At 50.5% G+C, this 20,322-nt stretch overlaps 1 protein-coding gene across 5 annotated transcripts in view; it reads left to right on the forward strand.

Moving 5' to 3' along the window:
- LOC140424736 (pituitary adenylate cyclase-activating polypeptide type I receptor-like) overlaps positions 1-20,322 on the forward strand; it is a 311,016-nt gene that overhangs the window by 156,128 nt on the left and 134,566 nt on the right. For all 5 annotated transcript variants that reach the window (XM_072508082.1, XM_072508080.1, XM_072508083.1 and 2 more), the window contains exon 3: positions 1,232-1,319. In XM_072508082.1, coding sequence (XP_072364183.1) covers positions 1,232-1,319 — 88 coding nt within the window. The remainder of the gene's footprint in view (positions 1-1,231; positions 1,320-20,322) is intronic.

Here is a 20,322-nt window from a genome sequence, read left to right on the forward strand (position 1 = left end):
AAATCTGGGCCAGAATTCTCCGAACCTCCGCGCCGAAACCGCGCTCGGGGCGGGGGGGGGGGGGGGGGCGGTGTGGAGAATGGGGTCTCAGACCCGCGATCGGCTCCGACGGCAGGACGCGATTCTCCGGAGATTCGGCACCAGCCACGCGCGGCTGACGCGGCGCCGGTCGAGGACCGTTGGGAAATTCTCCGCGGCCTAGTTCCGCCGGCGTGGCTGGTGGAGGGGGGTGGGGGCGGGGTGGGCTCAGACTCCGGGGGAGGCCTCCATGATGGCCTGGTCCACGATCGGGGGCTACCGAGCGGCGGGCGCACGCAATCTGGGGGGGGGGGCCCTATCGTTTTCCGCGCTGCCATGTTGCGCGGGGGCCGGCGTGAAAATGGCCGCCGCGTGCATGCGCGGTCCCACAGCCGCAAGAGCAGGGCCCCGTATCGGCAACAGGAGCGGCGCGGCACATGCCGGGGCCTTGCTATCCCTCTTAAAACTGGAGAATCACTCCGGACGTTTTGAAAAATGTCTGGAGTAGTTCGTGCCCGTTTTCCAGCGGGTGTGGGGACATAGCCCCATTTTCGGAGAATCCCAGCCCTGGTGTTCTTGACTAATAAGGGAATCAGGGGTTATGGGTAGAAAGCAGGAGAATGGGGATGAGGAACATATCAACCATGTTCGAATGGAGGAGCAAGTTCGATGGGCCGAATGGCCTAATTCTGTTTCCGCGGTGAGGTCGCCAGATTCTCGTTTTTGTACCTCGCGCCAGCGACTGATGATTATTCAGTGAGGCGGGAAGTCCCGGCGGGACGGTTCACTAGTAAGATGGGAATGAATTTAAATGACATGGGAACTTTGTTACGTCACCGGCGAGTGGGCCTGGAAAAATCAGGCAGTGCGACCTCACCAGCGAGAATCGGGAAACGCGATAATGCGGCCACTTCGCCGCCCTCGCTGACGGCTAACGCGGGCTGAAAATTCGGAGAATTCTAATTCACACCGGCCTGCCCCCACACCAACGCGAGTGTATTTTCTTGCTGGAGCATATGTAAATATATTTTAATAATGTTCGGGAATCCTGTTACGTCTCTGGTAGGGGGGGAGTGGCGCGGAGTTCCGGGGAGAAGGGGTAGGAGAATGAGTTGCCGTTGAATCTCGATCAGGGGATGGAGAGCTTGCAATACACCAGTGTGTGTTGATGATTTTAAATTTCTCAGGGCCACCAATTTGCCTTATCTTTCAGGTCAATGGCTTCCATCCGGAGTGCATGATCAAAAGGGATATGGAGCGATGCCTCAACAAATTAAGCGAGGAGGACGAAACTGCATTTGGTAAGTGTTGAATTGCAAACAATAACACTAAAGCCTGTAGATTGGGAGAGTCAGCAAAGGGCCATCAGAAAGGTGATTAAAAAAAGGGAAAAGTTCAAAAGGAATCAACGAGCCTGGAACACAAAAGCAGACAGTAAGGGCTTTTACAAGTACATAAAAAGGAGAAGAGTAGCTAAATTGGAGCCAGAGAGGAAAGTAATTACCATGAGAAATGAAGAAATGATAATGGTTGAGCAAATATTTTGCGTTTGTCTTCACAGTCGAAGACACAAATCATATGCCAGAAATAAAGGCGAATGTAGTGAATGAAAAATGAAAATGAAATGAAAATCGCTTATTGTCACACGTAGGCGCCAAATGAAGTTACTGTGAAAAGCCCCTAGTCGCCACGTTCTGGCACCTGTTCGGGGAGGCCGATACGGGAATTGACCCCGCTGGGCTGCCTTGTTCTGCATTACAAGCCAGCTATTTAGCCCAGTGTGCTAAACCAGCCCAATAAATGCTAATATAGTGCTAATAAGAGTGAGGAATTTGGTTAATGAACCGGGAGAGATGGTGACAAGGAAAATTGATTGACTGCATGTAATAAGTGTGATGGGAATATAGTTGATTGATTGTATGTAAATGTGAACACAACTAATTCCGCCCCTTGAATCTGGATATTAACCCGTGTGAGCCTCAGCTCAAGTGACTCTGCTGTCAATAGGCTGCGGAGTCTCAGACCTTGTCTCCCTGAATTGTGGGACCAACTAATCCAGTGAACCCTGGATATCGAGGGATTGACAGCATTGGATAAGGAAAAGGAAGACTTATGGCAGATATCAGCACGGTAGCATGGTGGATAGCACAATTGCTTCACAGCTCCAGGGTCCCAGGTTCGATTCCGGCTTGGGTCACTGTCTGTGCGGAGTCTGCACATCCTCCCCGTGTGTGCGTGGGTTTCCTCCGGGTGCTCCGGTTTCCGCCCACAGCCCAAAGATGTGCAGGTTAGGTGGATTGGCCATGATAAATTGCCCTTAGTGTCCAAAATTGCCCTTAGTGTTGGGTGGGGTTACTGGGTTATGGGGATAGGGTGGAGGTGTTGACCTTGGGTAGGATGCTCTTTCCAAGAGCCGGTGCAGACTCGATGGGCCGAATGGCCTCCTTCTGCACTGTAAATTCTATGATAAAAATATCGAGGGCTCAAAACAGCAGAACCCAAGAGGTGTTTAGAATATTCAAGAGGGAACTTAAAAAGAAAATTAGGAGAGCAAAAAGGGGGACATGAAAAGATACTGGCAGGTAAAATAACGGAAAATCCTAAATTGTTTTACATTAAGGGTAAAAGGATATCTAGAGAAAGAGTAGGGCCGATTAAGGACCGCACTGATAATTTGTGCGTGGAGCCGCAGGACGTAGGTAGGGTTCTATATGAATACTTTGTGTCGGTGTTCACTAGTGAGAGGGACGATGTGGGTATATAAATCAGGGCGAAGGACTGTGGTGAAATTAAAGAGATTAACGTAGTCAGAGAGGAGGTTCTGAGTGGCCTGGGAGACTTAAAAGTAGACAAATCTCCAGGGTCAGATGAAATGCATCCCAGGCTGTTGAGTGAGGCAAGGGAGGAAATAGCAGGGGGGCTGGTAATAATTTTCAATTCCTCTCTGACCACAGGAGAGGTGCTGGAGGACTGGAGGATAGCCAATATGGTACCATTATTCAAGAAGGGAGGAAGGGATAAAGCAGGAAACTACAGGCCAGTCAGTCTAACCTCAGTAGTGGGGAAACTATTGGAAGCAATTCTGAGAGACAGAATTAATCTGCAATTTGTATAGGCAGGGATTAATCGAGAACAGTCAGCATGGTTTGGTAAGAGGAGGTCATGTCTGACCAACTTGACTGAATGTTTCGGAGAGGTGACCAGGGATGTAGATGAGGGTAATGCATTCGACATTGTTTACTTGGGCTTCAGCAAGGCTTCTAATAAGGTTCCACATGGGAGACTGATGGCGAAGGTAAGAGCCCATGGGATCCGAGGAAATTTGGCAAATTGGATCCAGAATTGGCTGAGTGGCAGGAAACAGAGGGTAATGGTCGAAGGGTGTTTTTCTGACTGGAAGCCCCTGTCCAGTGGGGTCCCGCAGGGATCAGTGTTGGGCCCTGGCTGTTTGTGGTTTATATAAATGATTTAGACTTGAATGTAGGAGGGTTGATCAGTAAGTTTCCAGATGATGTGAAAATTGATTGGGTGGTAAATAGTGAGGAGGATGGCCTTCGATTACAGGAGGATATAGACGGGCTGGTCAGATGGGCTGATCAGTGGCAAATGGAATTCAAACTGGATAAGTGTGAGGTAATGCACTTGGGCAGGAGAAGCAAGTCAAGGGAATACGTGATAAACGGCAGGGCCCTGGGAAGCACCGACGATCAGAGAGACCATGGTGTGCATCTACACTGGTCCCTTAAGGTAGCAGAGCCGATGGATAAATTGGTTAAGAAGGTATATGGTATACTTGCCTTTATTAGCCGAGGCATAGAGTTTAAGAGCAGGGAGGTTATGCTGAAACTGTATAAAACGTTGGTTAGACCGCAGCTAGAGGATTGTGTACAGTCCTACAATTCACTTTATAGGAGGGATGTGATAGCACTGGAAAGGGTGCAGAGGAGATTTACCAGGATGTTGCCCGGGCTGGACAGTTTTAGCTATGACGAGAGATTGGATAGGCTGGGGTTGTTTTCCTTGGAGCAGAGGACACAGAGGGGGAACATGATTGCGATGTATAACATGATGAGGGCATAGACAGAGTAGACAGGAAGAAATGTCTCCCCTTGGTGGAGGAATCAATGACCAGGGGGCATAGATTTAAGGTAAGGGGCAGGGGGTTTAGAGGGGATGTGAGGAAAAACCTTTTCACCCAGAGGGTAGTGGGAGTCTGGAACTCGCTGCCTGAAAGGATGGTGGAGGCAGAGACCCTCATTACATTGAAGTATTTAGATGTGCACTTGCACATCCAAGGTAGACAAGGCAATGGGCCAAGTGCTGGGAAATGGGATCGGAGTAGTTAGGTGGTTGTTTGGCCCAGCACAGTGGCGATGGGCTGAAGGGCCTTTTCTGTGCTGCAGACCTCTCTGAGTCTACAACCTTAAAGAAAATGACAGTACAGAAAGTTACCAATGTTAGATAAATAGGGTCAGAATAGAAGAAATGGAGCCATAAAACAGCAGGGTAGGCCTATTTAGCTGGAGATCTGGAGAGCTGATGGCAACACTCCGTGTAAAGACGTACAGTCCAGAGAGATGTTTGGTTTGGGGAGTTAGAGCTAAATTAACTCAAAAGTATTCAGTGAACCCTGAAAGGTGCGTCATCGTGGAAATGAGTCGAGGTTAAGAAGGTGCTGCGGTTTCAGTTGATCAGAGTGTTCAGCTGCACGAGGAAGGGCTCAATATCATAAAAATATCTGCAGGCCCCAGGCAGTAAGGGATCAGAAAAGCCTTGGGAGACTTTGGTGCAGCTGTTTTGGTGGAGCTGTTGCCTGCAGTTTGGACCTTGTGTGTAAGCAGTTCATAGAGTTAACAGAGCTGTTAACAGACTCCAGGCTATTAGGGCTCAGAGACGCCCTGGTGAACTGAGAAGATGGTGGAAGGTCACTGGCTCTTTGCTGGGGATATTTCAGAATCAGAGATGCCCTGGGAGCCATTGACCTTCGGGGACAGAGAGCAGCCTTCTTGCGAGGGACAGCTTGGACCCGGGAGGAGGATAAATACAGTGCAAGGCTTGGGGCCTTTGCGAGGCTCAGGAGCTGATCAGGCAGCATTCTGAGCTTGAAAAAAAGTTCAAATCTGACTTCACAGGAAAGCGGTAACTTACATGAGCGACTGTCCTTAAATAGCTGAAACTTAAATAACTGAACAAGATAACAATTAAGGGAATGAAGCGAGAAGGATAAAGGAGTAAAGAAAAAACTAATCTGAGAGCAGAACCAGGTGACTGTAAGAAAGCGAATTGAAATTTTATATCGCCTAAGGAAAGCAAAACAGCTGATTAGGTAAGTATAATTATATATTCTATAATAACAAGGAACAGAGAAGAAGGACCCTAGTTAATATTCGTTAACACTAGTTAATATTATTTGATATCAAAGGATTAATTTCACCTAAAGGGGTAAAACATGGCAGGAGAGCTCCAAGCCATGGTTTGCTCTTCTTACTCCATGTGGGAGAGCAGGAATGTTTCCAGTGCCCAGGACCAGCATGAAGTGGTGGGTGTCTCCAGTTGCAGCTCCTGAAATCCCGGGTTTGGGAGCTGGAGCGGCGGCTGGGAACACTGCGGAGCATGTGCGAGGGGGAGCATATCGTGGATAGCATGATTTAACGTCCTGCCCAACTCCCTGAATTCACGTTGGAGGACTTCATCCCTCTTTCTACCTGTGACATTTGTACCAAGGTGTATTATAGCCTCTGGCTGATCACCTTCCCCTTTCAGAATGTCCTGTAGCTGCTCCGGGATTTCCTTCACCTGGAACCCGGAAGGCAACATCCCATTCCAGAATCCTGCTTGCATCCACAGAACTCTAATGTTGTGATATCGGGATTGCTTCCTGTGCCACGGGAGAGTGAGTATAGGATCAGGAGGATGGGTCAAATAAACGTGTGGCCAGAGGGATGGTGCAGGAGGGAGGGCTTCTTATACTTGGATCATTGGGATCTCTTCTGAGGCAGCTGGGACCCGTATAAGCAGGATGGGTTGCACTTGAAATGGAGGGGGACAAATATCCTGGCAGGGAGGTTTGTTCATGCTACTGGGCAGGGTGTAAACTAATTTGGAAAGGGGGGTGGACCCAAAGTGATAGTACAGTGGGTCAGAAGATGGAGTCACATATGGAGGGTAAAACAGACACGTCCAGTGGGCAGAGTAGAGAGGGATATGATAAGGCACATGGGAGGATTGGTAAATTGCATTTATTTCAATGCAAGGAGCCTGACGGGTAAGGCTGGTGAACTCAGAGTGCTGATCGGCACATGGAATTATGGCATTATTGTAATCACAGAAACTTGTTTGAAAGAAGGGCAGGACTGGCAGCTGAATGTCCCAGGGCGTAGAAGTTTCAGGCGGAATAGAGGGGATGGTAAAAGAGGAGGAGGAATTGCATTATTGATTAGGGAGAACACCACGGCAGTGCTCAGGGATGATATCTTAGTAGGTTCCTCAAATGAAGCCACGTGGTTAGAACTGAGTAACAGAAAGGGGGCGATCACATTGCTGGGAGTATACGATAGGTCCCTCAAACAGGCAGGGAGAGATAGAAGGGCAGATGTGTAGGCAAATCTCTGAGAACTGTATGAAAAATTGGATAATAAGAGCCGAGGATTTCAACTTCCCCAATATTAACACAGTGGTTAGCACTGTGGCTTCACAGCTCCAGGGACCCGGGTTCAATTCCCGCTTGGGTCACTGTCTGTGCGGAGTCTGCACATTCTCCCTGTGTCTGCGTGGGTTTCCTCCGGGTGCTCCGGTTTCCTTCCACAGTCCCGAAAGCCGTGCTGTTACATAATTTGGACATTTGAATTCTCCCTCAGTGTACCCGAACAGGTTCTGGAATGTGGCAACTAGGGGCTTTTCGCAGTAGCTTCATTGCAGTGTTAATGTAAGCCCACTTGTGACAATAATAAAGATTATTATTATTAACTGGGATAGTCAAAGTGTGAAAGGCTTAAGGGGACAGAATTCTTAAAATGCACCCAGGACAGCTTTTTATGCCAACATATGGAAAGTCCAACAAGGAAGAAGGATCTAGTTTTAGAGAATTATCCAGGCAAGTGACTGAAGTTTCAGTGGGGGAGCATTTTGGAAAGAGTGACCATAACTCAGTAGAATTTAAGGTATTTATGGAAAGGGACAAAGAGAGGCCGGAAATTAAGGTTCTGAATTGGGGGAGGACCAATTTTAATGAAATAAGACAGTATTTGTCCAAAGTTAACTGGAAGAAGCTACTTGCAGCAAAATTTACATGGGATTCATTCAAAGAGGAAATGGAGAGAGTACAGGGCCAACATGTTCACATGATAGTCGGGCAGCATGGTCGGCACGGGCTTGGAGGGCCGAAGGGCCTGTTCCTGTGCTGTACATTTCTTTGTTCTTGTTCTATGATAGTGAAGGGTGGGAGAAATACATCAGGGGATATCCAGGGTTCGAGAAGGAAACAAAGGGAGACTTATGGCAGATACTGAGGGCTCAAACCAACAGAAGCCCTAGAGGAATATAGAAAGTGAAGGGGAGTTACTTAAAAAATAAATTAGGAGAGTGAAGAGGAGGCATGAAAATAAAAGGAAAATCCCAAGGTGTTTCACACGTATATTAAGTGACCAGTGTAAGAGTGGACCCATTGGGGACCAACGTGGCAATTTGTGTGTGGAACCGGAAGATATAGGTGAGGTTTTAAATGAGTACTTTGCATCAGTGTTCACTACGGATAGGTGGGGTTATGGGGAAAGGGCGGGAGATTGGGTTTAGGTAGGGCGCTCTTTCGCAGGGTTGGTACAGTCTTGATGGGCTGAATGGCCACCTTCTGCATTGTAGAGATTCTATAATTCTGTGACATTGGTGGTGTAAGAATAGGCGGGCTGGTTAGACGGACAGAACAGCGGCAAATGGAATTCAACCATGAAAAGTGTGAGGTGATGCATTTTGGGAGGACTAAGAAAGGCAAGGGAGTACACAATGAACGGTAGCATACTAGGAAGTATAGAGAACATAGAACATAGAACATTACAGCGCAGTACAGGCCCTTCGGCCCTCGATGTTGCGCCGACCTGTGAAACCACTCTAAAGCCCATCTACACTATTCCCTTATCGTCCATATGTCTATCCAATGACCATTTGAATGCCCTTAGTGTTGGCGAGTCCACTACTGTTGCAGGCAGGGCCTTCCACGCCCTTACTACTCTCTGAGTAAAGAACCTACCTCTGACGTCTGTCCTATATCTATCTCCACTCAACTTAAAGCTATGTCCCCTCGTGCTGGACATCACCATCCGAGGAAGAAGGCTCTCACTGTCCACCCTATCCAATCCTCTGATCATCTTGTATGCCTCAATTAAGTCACATCTTAACCTTCTTCTCTTCAACGAAAACAGCCTCAAGTCCCTCAGCCTTTCCTCATAAGATCTTCCCTCAATACCAGGCAACATTCTGGTAAATCTCCTCTGCACCCTTTCCAATGCTTCCACATCCTTCCTATAATGCGACGACCAGAATTGCACGCAATACTCCAAATGCAGCCGGACCAGAGTTTTGTACAGCTGCAACATGACATCATGGCTCCGAAACTCAATCCCTCTACCAATAAAAGCTAACACACCGTACGCCTTCTTAACAACCCTTTCAACCTGGGTGGCAACTTTCAGGGATCTATGTACATGGACACCTAGGTCTCTCTGCTCATCCACATTGCCAAGAATCTTACCATTAGCCCAGTACTCTGTCTTCCTGTTATTCCTTCCAAAATGAATCACCTCACACTTTTCTGCATTAAACTCCATTTGCCACCTCTCAGCCCAGCACTGCAGCTTATCTATGTCCCTCTGTAACTTGTAACATCCTTCTGCACTGTCCACAACTCCACCGACTTTAGTGTCATCTGCAAATTTACTCACCCATCCTTCTACGCCCTCCTCCAGGTCATTTATAAAAATGACAAACAGCAGTGGCCCCAAAACAGATCCTTGTGGTACACCACTAGTAACTGGACTCCAGTCTGAACATTTCCCATCAACCACCACCCTTTGTCTTCTTCCAGCTAGTCAATTTCTGATCCAAACTGCTAAATCACCCTGAATCCCATGCCTCCGTATTTTCTGCAGTAGCCTGCCGTGGGGAACTTTATGAAACGCTTTACTGAAATCCATATACACCACATCAACTGCTTTACCCTCATCCACCTGTTTGGTCACCTTCTCAAAGAACTCAATAAGGTTTGTGAGGCATGACCTACTCTTCACAAAACCGCGTTGACTATCTCTAATCAAATTATTCCTTTCCAGATGATTATTCATCCTATCTCTTATAAACCTTTCCAAGATTTTGCCCACAACAGAAGTAAGGCTCACTGATCTATAGTTACTGGGGTTGTCTCTACTCCCCTTCTTGAACAAGGGGACAACATTTGCTATCCTCCAGTCTTCTGGCATTATTCCTGTAGACAAAGATGACTTAAAGATCAAAGCCAAAGGCTCAGCAATCTCCTCCCTAGCTTCCCAGAGAATCCTAGGATAAATCCCATCCGGCCCAGGGGACTTATCTATTTTCACACTTTCCAGAACTGCTAACACCTCCTCCTTATGAACCTCAAGCCCTTCTAGTCTAGTAGACTGAATCTCAGTATTCTCCTCGACAACATTGTCTTTTTCCTGTGAATACTGACAAAAAATATTCATTTAGCACCTCTCCTATCTCCTCGGACTCCAAGCACAACTTCCCACTACTGTCCTTGACTGGCCCTACTCTTACCCTAGTCATTCGTTTATTCCTGACATATCTATAGAAAGCTTTAGGGTTATCCTTGATCCTACCTGCCAAAGACTTCTCATGTCCCCTCCTGGCTCTTCTTAGCTCTCTCTTTAGGTCCTTCCTAGCTGACTTGTAACTCTCGAGTGCCCTAACTGAACCTTCATGTCTCATCTTTACATAAGCCTCCTTCTTCCTCTTGACAAGTGTTTCGACTGCTTTAGTAAACCACGGTTCCCTTGCTCGATCACTTCCTCCCTGCCTGACAGGTACATACTTATCAAGGACACGCAGTAGCTGTTCCTTGAACAAGCTCCACATTTCCATTGTGCCCATCCCCTGCAGTTTTCCTCTCCATCCGATGCACCCTAAGTCTTGCCTCATCGCATCATAATTGCCTTTCCCCCAGATATAACTCTTGCCCTGCGGTATATACCTATCCCTTTCCATCACTAAAGTAAACGTAATCGAATTGTGGTCACTATCACCAAAGTGCTCACCTACCTCCAAATCTAACACCTGGCCTGGTTCATTACCCAGTACCAAATCCAATACGGCCTCGCCTCTCGTTGGCCTATCTACATACTGTGTCAGGAAACCCTCCTGCGCACATTGGACAAAAACGGACCCATCTAAAGTACTCAAACTATAGCGTTTCCAGTCAATATTTGGGAAGTTAAAGTCCCCCATAACAACTACCCTGTTGCTTTCGCTCCTATCCAGAATCATCTTTGCAATCCTTTCCTCTACATCTCTGGAACTTTTCAGAGGCCTATAGAAAACCCCTAACAGGGTGACCTCTCCTTTCCTGTTTCTAACCTCAGCCCATACTACCTCAGTAGACGAGTCCTTATCAAACGTCCTTTCTGCCACCGTAGTATTGTCCTTGACTAACAATGCCACCCCTCCCCCTCTTTTGCCACCTTCCCTGAGGTTACTGAAATATCTAAACCCCGGCACCTGCATCAACCATTCCTGTCCCTGCTCTATCCATGTCTCCGAAATGGCCACAACATCGAAGTCCCAGGTACCAACCCATGCCGCAAGTTCACCCACCTTATTCCGGATGCTCCTGGCATTGAAGAAGACACACTTTAAACCACCTTCCTGCCTGCCGGTACACTCCTGCAACTTTGAAACCTTACTCATGACCTCACTACTCTCAACCTCCTGTATACTGGAGCTACAATTCAGGTTCCCAAGCACCTTGGGGTGCCTGTAAAAAGATCCCTGAAGATAGCAGGACAGGTAGATTGTGGTTAAGAAGACTTCCAGGATTCTTGCCATCATTAACCGAGGCATTGAATATTAGGGCAGGGAGGTTATGCTGGAGCTGTGTAAAGCGCTGGTTCGGTCCCAGCTGGAGTACTGAAATGAAAAATGAAAATCGCTTATTGTCACAAGTAGGCTTCAAACGAAGTTACTCTGAAAAGCCCCTAGTCGCCACATTCCGGCGCCTGTTCGGGGAGGCTGGTACGGGAATTGAACCGTGCTGCTGGCCTGCCTTGGTCTGCTTTCAAAGCCAGCGATTCAGCCCAGCGTGCTAAACCAGACTGTGTGGCGTTCTGGTAACCACACTATGGTATGGAAGTGATTGCAATCGGGAGGATGCAGAGGAGGTTTACCAGGACATTGCATGGGCTGGAGTGTTCCAGCTATCAGAGAATATAGAACATACAGTGCAGAAGGAGGCCACGCGGCCCATCGAGTCTGCACCGACTCACTTTAAGCCCTCACTTCCACCCTATCCCGTAGCCCAATAACCCCTCCTAACCTTTTTGGACACTAAGGGCAATTTAGCCAGGCCAATCCACCTAACCTGCACGTCTTTGGACTGTGGGAGGAAACCGGAGCACCCGGAGGAAACCCACGCACACACGGGGAGGACGTGCAGACTCCGCACAGACAGTGACCCAGCGGGGCACACAGACAGTGACCCAGCGGGGAATCGAACTTGGGACCCTGGAGCTGTGAAGCCACAGTGCTAACCACTGTGCCACCGTGCTGCCCAGTGAGACTGGATAGGCTGGGGTTATTCTCCATGGGGCAGAGAAGGCTGAGGGGTGACCTGATCGAGATGTAGAAAATTACGATGTGCATAACCAGGGTGGATAGGAAGGTGCTTTTCCCCTTAGTGGAGGGATCCCAGTTGATGTTGTAACTGAACGGGAAGATCCCAGAATGGGTCAAAAGACCGTGGGCGGGATTCTCTGATATCCAACAGTGGGCCGTACCGGCGCCAAAGAATGGCGCGAACCACTCCGGCCTCGGGCCACCCGGAAGTGTTTTGGGCTGCACAGGGGAACGAGGCAAGGGTGTCCACTGTCCCCGCTGATGTCCGCGTTGGCGATTGAGCCCTTGGCGATGGAACTTTGGACCTTGGCTGAGTGGTGGGGGATTGAGAGGGGGGGGCAGGGAACGCCGGGTGTCGCTGTGTGCCAATGACCTGTTGCTGTTCATGATAGACCCGTAAGAAAGCATGGGCAGAATCATGGGATTGCTGGGGCTTTCTTATGCTATGAATTGAACTTGGGGGAAAGTGTGATGTTCCCGGTAAACGCTTCGGGGGTGGGGATAGACCCTGGGGGCTCTGCTATTTAAGGTGACAAGGGCGAGGTTCCGGTATTTGGGGATCCGGATAATGCATGAGTGAGCCACGATGCATGAGGGGAACATGATGGGGTTGGTGGAGGACGTTAAGCTTGTCCCTAAATGGTGAAATATTCTGCATTTGACATTGGCGGGAAGGGTACAGGTGGTGAAGATGAACATACTGCCAAGATTCTTGTTTGCGTTTCAGTTCCTCCCGAATTTCCTCCCAAGGCCTTTTTTTGGAAGGTGGATGCGTTAATCTTGGAATTTGTGTGGGCGGGGTGGGGGCCGAGGGTCACAAGGCCTCTGTTGAAAAAGCAGAGGCGGGAAAGAGGGACTGACACTCCCGGATTTGCTGCATACAATTGGGCAGCGAATGTGGAGAAGGTGAGACGATGGTGGAAGGGGGAGGGGGCGGATTGGGCCAGGTTAGAGGAGGGGTCTTGCAAGGGGATGAGCCTGAGGAACGGCCCCGCTGCCGTTTGCTTCGAGGAAGGATACGAGCAGTCCTGTGGCGGAATCGTCCGTACAAATGCGGAACCAGCTGAGGAGGCAATTTAAACTGGGGCACATGTCGGTAATGACTCCACTGTGTGGGAATCATGGGTTCGCACCGTGGAGCTGGATGGGGGGAGGGTAGGATTGGGGACAGATGTGGGGGTTGGGGGAGAAGGGCACGACCTTCGTGAAAAGGATCAAGTGGAAGTGGGAGGAGGTGGTTGGGGAGGGAGATAGGAAAGGAGCTTTAGTGTGAGGTAATGCGGCGAGTGAATGCAACCACCTCCTGTGCAAGGATGAGTCTTATATAGTTTAAACTGGTGCACAGCGTCCGCATGACTCGGGCCCTGATGAGTGGGTTTTTCCCAGAGGTAGTGGATGGATGCGAGGGGTGTGGGAGGGGGCCGGCGAACCATGCCCACATGTTCTGGGGGTGTGAGGAGTTGGAGGAACTTTGGGAGTCGGGGTTTAGGAACCTTATCGAGGATTGTAGGGTTTGAGCTGAAGCCGGACCCTCTGATGACGATCTTTGGGGTGTCGGAGGTGCTGGAGCTGCTGGAGGGGAAGGGGGGGGGGCGTCGTAAATGGGGAAAATGTACAAACAGTATATTCTGTTGGATGTTAAAGTTGTGTTATGTCGAACACGTTTTGAATAAAATAGCTTTTAAAACAGATTATAGAACCCCACCAGTGCAGAAGGAGGCCATTCAGCCCAACGGACCTGCACCTACCCCCCTGAAACTCGACTCGCAGTTCGACTACCGAGGCCTCACCACCCCGTAACCTAACCTGCACATCCCTGGGCACTAAGGAGCAGATTAGCATGGCCACTCCAACCAGCCCGTACATCTTTGGATTGTGGGAGGAAACCCATGCAGACACACCCAAGGCTGGAATTAAATCCGGGTACCCTGTTGCTGTGAGGCAGCAGTGCTAACCACGGTGCCACCGTGCCCGAGAGGTAAAATGTCAAGTAGAGGAGGTGGTATACCTTGTCATCATTGCTGTGATGTGGAAGACAGAGCAGCCAGTGTGCACAGCAAGCTCCCACAAACAGCAATGCAATAAATGTCTAGATTTGCTTTATGCGCAAGTCCACAGACGTCACCCAGGCAGGGGGAGCTTTCTTCTTCTGCAGAATAATGGCACAGGACCATTAATGTCCACCTGGGAGAGGCAGACAGGATCTGGTCTAAATGTCGCAGCTTAAAAACAGCACCTCTGACAGTGCAGCACTCACTCAGTCCTGCACTGGACAGTTTGGGCTCAAATATTCTAGAGTGGGACTCAAACCTCCATCTTACTGATGAAGAGAGCATTACCCACGGCGACAAGATTGGCACAGATTGTTGCCCTGTGAGGGCCCCACTTGCGAAGGGGCCGGGTCACGCCCGTCAGTGGGTTGGCCAGAGGGAAGGACATCTGGAGCAGCGGACTGTGTCACCCACTGGGACTGCTCCAGGGTGACTACAGGCGAACAAGATGGCTTTGAGAACTTGTTGAAGAAAGGAAAACAAAAGTTTGGCCATGTAAATAAGTTGCTCAGTGTGGCTAAGTGGAAATGGCTGGTGAGCTGTCGCTGGCCAATGTTTACTGACAGCGCCACGCTGGGGTGTCAGCCTGGATTATGAGCTCAAGCCTTTCAAAACCACTGCTTTCAGACATATTTTAAAGCTGACCGCACGTGGGTGTGAAATAGTTCACGAGTGCGAAACCTTCCACTCAGTTTAGCGATGGGAGTGTGACTAAAATAGAAGCAAAATGCTGCAGATGCTGGAATGCTGAAATTTAAAGGGAAAGTGCAGGTTAAAAACTCAACAAGTCTGACGGTGCTAGTGGAGAGAGAAACTCGACAGTCTTGAAACATTAACCCTGGGAGGGATTTTGGGCCCCCATCCCCTTACCCCCCCCACCATTGGCTCGCCATTCCCGTAGCGGTGGGCGTCACCCTTCGGTGGGACTGTGAGATCGTGCCGGAGGATTCTGCTTCTCTCTCTCTCCGCAGACGCTGCCAGGCATGTGGCTAATCGGCATCAGTGTTGAGGAGCGCAAGATGATGCACTTTGGGAGGATTAATATGGAAAGACAGGGGGTGGGATTCTCCGAAATGGAGGCCGGGTGTTCGCGCCGTCGCGAACGCCGTCGCGTTTCACGACGGCGCGAAACGGGCACGGGCACTACCGATTCTTGCCCCCTGTGCACTGGAGTGGTTCACGCTGCTCCAGCCACCCTTCCCGGCGCCAACTGGGCACCGCGCCAACCCGCGCATGCGCAGTTGGGCCGCGAATACGCGGGGGACTTCCTCAACGCGCCGGCCCCGGTGCAACATGGCGTGAGGGCTCAGGGGCCGGGCACATAATAAAATAGAGCCGGGGCTGGAGAGGCCGGCCCGCCGATCGGTGAGCCCCGAGCGCGGGCCAGACCCCATCGGAGGTACCCCCCCCCCCGGTGAAGGAGCGCTTTTCCCCGCCCCACAGGCCGCCCCCCCCCCCCCGACGCTACGCGCAGAGTTCCCGCCGGCTGGGAGCAGGCGTGGCTGGCGCGGGCGGGACTGCCGTTTCCACGCAGCCGCTCGGCCCGTCAAAGCCGGAGAATCGGCGGCCCCGCCGCGGACAGCGGCCCGCGCCCCGCGCCGCGCCAAACACGCTCCTCGGAGAATCGTCTGCCGGCGTCGGACCACGGGGAAAAGTGCCGCGAACGCCCATTCTCCCATCAGGCGCGGCACGGGAGAATCCCACCCAGGATTTTGAGAATCGCTGGTGAGCGGGGAGGCCTTGGCGTGACCTTGAGAAGGGCAGGCGTATGAGGGATTAGCACAGAGCATACAAGTAAGGAGGTGGTGTTGGAGCTCTCGCACACTCTGCTTTGGTTTCAGCTGGAATATCAGGCAGCACAGCGGCACAGTGATTAGCACTGCTGCCTCACAGCGCCAGGGACCCGGGTTCAATTCCGGCCTCGGGTGACTGTCTGTGTGGAGTCTGCACTTTCTCCCCGTGTCTGCGTGGGTTCCCTCCCACAGTCCAGAAGAAATGCAGGTTAGGTGGATTGGCCATGTTAAATTGCCCCTTAGTGTCCAGGGGTGTGCAAGTTAGGTTACGGGGATAGTGTGGGGGTGGGCTGCGGTATCGACCTGGGTGATGAGTGCCTGTAATGCGTTGCCAGAGAAGGTTGTGGGAGCAGAGACATTAACGACGTTCAAAAGGCATCTTACAAATATACGGACAGGATGGGTGTAGAGGGATACGGCATTAGGAAGTGCTGAGGGTTTTGGCCAAGGTTGGTATCGTAACCGGTACAGGCTTGGAGGGCCGAAGGGCCTCTGCCTGTGCTGTATTGTTCTTGGTTCTTTGAGTGCTCTTTCAGAAGGTCGTGCAGACTTGATGGGACGAATGGCTGCCTCCCACACGGCAGGGGCTTTATGAATTGGACAATTCTGGGCATTCAGGAAAGGTGCCCAGGGAAGGGGACACAGAAGGTCACAGGGAATGCAGGAGCTGTGTTACAGGGGAGATGGTGGTGTAATGTTGATGAGCTGGTGACCCAGAAGCCTTGGCTGTGAGGACCTGTGTTCAACTCCAACCATGGCAACGGACGGAACTTAAATTCAATGAAGTGAAAACTAGCCTCAGCAGTGGTTACCATCACAACCATCATCAACTAAGAAGCCTCCCTTATCAATACAAAAGCCCCAAATGGTCCTATAGGGGAGGGAATCTGCCGACAGTTCTCCTTGGAGCAGAGATGATTCAGAGTTGACCTTTTGGAGGTGTTCAGCTTGATTCGGGGGTTTGCAATGGAGGAAATGGGGAAAAATAATTCCCTCTGTCTGAAATAGGACAACGAGCAGAGGACTTTGATATACAATCATTGGTAAAAAAAACCCAGAGGCGAGGAGATTTTTCTTTTTCACTCAAAGTCGTTGGGGTTTGATTACAAAAGCAGGGAGGTTGTGCTTCAGTTGTACATGGCGTTGGTGAGATCACGGGCTCGATTCCCCGCACCCCGGCACCGAAATGGCGTTCGGCACCGGGGCTTCACGCATGAAATCGGGATCGCCGCCGTTTCCGCGATTCTTCCGGCCCCCGAAAAGCTCTGCGTATCCACCACCTTGCAGCCATTGCTTGAGGCCCACCCCGCTGGCGCATTCCTAATCTGGTCCTGCCATTCGGGACACTTGAGAGGCGGCTGCGGACTCAGTCCGCGGTCGACATGGTTGGGGGCGGATCAATCAGATGGCGGGGGGGGGGGGGGGAGCCTCATACGGGACTGGGCCTTTATTGTGCGGCCGATCGGGGGCGCTATTTCCGCGGTCCAGGTCCGCGGTCTGAGTCTGCCTTGGAGCACGGCGCGGCCGCTGGAGGCTGCCTCCCTGCTCATGCGCGGCCTCTGACCCGGAAGTGTGGGAGGGCCATATCTGCAGCTGGAGCTGGGAGCCTGCCTGCTTCCTCAATACTATCTGTCCCTCTACAGATCTTTGTATCATCTGCAAACTTAGCAACAGTGCCCTCAGTACCTTCTTCCAGATCATTAATGTATATTGTGAATAGTTGTGGGCCCAGCACAGACCCCTGGGGCACACCACTAGTCACCGGCTGCCATCCTGAAAATGACCTCTTTATCCCCACTCTCTGCCTTCTGCCAGTCAGCCAATCCTCTATCCATGCCAGGATCTTACCCTGAACACCATGAGCTCTTAACTTATTTAACAGTCTCCAATGCGGCACCTTGTCAAAGACCTTCTGGAAATCTAAATAAATCACGTCCACTGGTTCTCCTTTGTCTAACTTCCTTGTTACCTCCTCAAAGAACTCTAACAGACGTGACCTCCCCTTGACGAAGCTGTGCTGGCTCAGTCCTATTTTACCATGCACTTCCAAGTACTCCGCGATCTTATCTTTAATAATGGACTCTAAAATCTTACCAATGACTGAAGTCAGGCTAACCGGTCTAAAATTTCCCATCTTCTGCCTCCCTCCCTTCTTAAACAGTGGTGTTACATTAGCCACTTTCCAGTCCTCTGGGACCCTTCCTGCCTCCAGTGATTCCTGAAAGATCATCACTAATGCCTCCACAATTTCCTCAGCTATGTCTTTTAGGACCCTGGGGTGTAATCCATCCGGTCCAGGTGACTTATCCACCTTCAGACCTTGCAGTTTCCCCAGAACCTTCTCCTTCGTGATGTCCACTCCACTCACCCCTGCCCCCTGGTTCTCCTGGAGCTCTGGCATCCCACTGGAGTCTTCCACCGTGAAGACTGATGCGAAGTAACTATTCAGTTTGTCTGCCATTTCTTTGTTTCCTATTATTACTTCTCCAGCCACGTTTTCTAGTGGTCCAAATGGCGGAGCTGGGTCGAGGGGCCGAGTTGCCTACCCCTGCTCCTAATTTGTATATTTGTATAATCTGGAACATTCTACTTGTGAAGTTGGTGGCGGAGGCTGATTCCAAAAAACAATTTGATATCAGACTGGAAAGTTAGAGGGAAGAATTCAGCCATTTTGAATTCTGTGGCAGCCAACGGTAAACATGCCAAATCTTCCTGTACCGACCTCATTATTTATGCTGTATTCAGTAGCGGGGCAGATTTGGGTGGGGCATCGTTCACCATCGTACCTGGGTGTCATATTGAAGAGGCCTTCTGAAAATGAAGATGGTTCTCCAGGACACTCTGAGACTGAAAAGTGGATCTCCTGAGATTGAAGATGGACCTCCAGGAGCGTTCTGAAGTCTGAAGATGGACCTTCTCCAGTACATTTGATTTGGAAGGTTCACCAGCAGATGCTCGCACTGCTATTGTTGGCCCAGGGTCCAGGGTTGCGAGTGGCCTCCATGCTGCACTCCGGAGGCAGCCCCAGGCATTGTCCAGATGAGGGCAGCACAGTAGCACAAGTGGTTAGCACTGTGGCTTCACAGCGCCAGGGTCCCAGGTTCGATTCCCCTCTGGGTCACTGTCTGTGCGGAGTCTGCACGTTCTCCCCGTGTCTGTGTGGGTTTCCTCCGGGTGCTCCGGTTTCCCCCCACAGTCCAAGGCTGTGCAGGTTAGGTGGATTGGCCATGATAAATTGCCCTTAGTGACCAAAAAGATTGGGAGGGGTTGTTGGGTTACGGGGATGGGGTGGAGGTGAGGGCTTAAGTGGGTCGGTGCAGACTCGATGGGCCGAATGGCCTCCTTCTGCACTGTATGTTTTATGTTCTATATGTTCTATGTTCCAAGAGTCCTGACAATCTGCAAGCCACGTATTTTTCCAAATGTGTTTAATGCCGGCGTGTTTTCCTGCCGGCATTGCGGTTAATCTGGCGTAGTGGAGGGTGTCGGGCCTTCACCTGCATTCCTATAATGCAGAGTGCGGTCCAGCTGAACGATGCAGCCTGGCGCGGAGTGAAGTGAAGGACAGACGAAGGCAGGAGGCCTGGCCGTTAACGTGGTGGGGAATCTATGTGGCAGATTTCTGGGACGACTCAAAGTGCTACTGTGCTGCAGACTGGGTTTCAGGGAGGACTGGAGTAAGGCCAACACAATATTCCAAAGGATTTGGGTAGCATTGTGGATAGCCCAATTACTTCACAGCCCCAGGGTCCCAGGTTCGATTATGGCTTGGGTCACTGTCTGTGCGGAGTCTGCACATCCTCCCCGTGTCTGCGTGGGTTTCCTCCGGATGCTCCGGTTTCCTCCCACAGTCCAAAGATGTGCAGGTTAGGTGGATTGGCCATGATAAATTGTTCTTAGTGTCCAAAATTGCCCTTAGTGTTGGGTGGGGTTACTGGGTTATGGGGATAGGGTGGAGGTGTGGACCTTGGGTAGGGTGCTCTTTCCAAGAGCCGGTGCAGACTCGATGGGCCGAATGGCCTCCTTCTGCACTGTAAATTCTGTGATAATCTATGATTTAGCTGGGATTGACACCACTTGTCCGCTGGGGAGAGCGATGCCTGCTCCCAGAGAAGCGGCACAGCATTACACATTTTTAATTTGCCATCAATGGCTTCATTACCTTGTGAGGGTGTCCCTTTTGGACCAACGAGCCCATTCACCAAATGGTGAGAGATTGCAGAGCTCTGAGATGCAGAGGGATCTGGGTGTCTGAGTGCATGAATCACAAAAGGCTGGTGTACAGGTACAGTAAGTAAGTAAGCAATGAGAATAAAATGCTGGTGTCCCTTGCGAGGGAATTGGATACAAGAGTAAGGGGATTATGCGTCACTTACACAAGGTGCTGGTGAGACCTCATTTGGAGTGCTGTGTACAGTATTGGTCTCCTTATTTAAGGAAAGGTATGACAGCGTTAGAAGCAGCTCAGAGAAGGCTGACTGGATTAGTGCCTGGAATGGATGTGTTGTCTAATGAATAAAAGTTGGACAGTCTCCAGGCTGTGCTCTGGAGTTTAGAAGAGTAAGAGGCAACTTGTTCCTGAGGGGTGTTGACAGGGTGGGTGT

The sequence above is a fragment of the Scyliorhinus torazame genome, chromosome 6, assembly GCF_047496885.1.
Source record: "Scyliorhinus torazame isolate Kashiwa2021f chromosome 6, sScyTor2.1, whole genome shotgun sequence".
Lineage (NCBI taxonomy): Eukaryota > Metazoa > Chordata > Chondrichthyes > Carcharhiniformes > Scyliorhinidae > Scyliorhinus > Scyliorhinus torazame.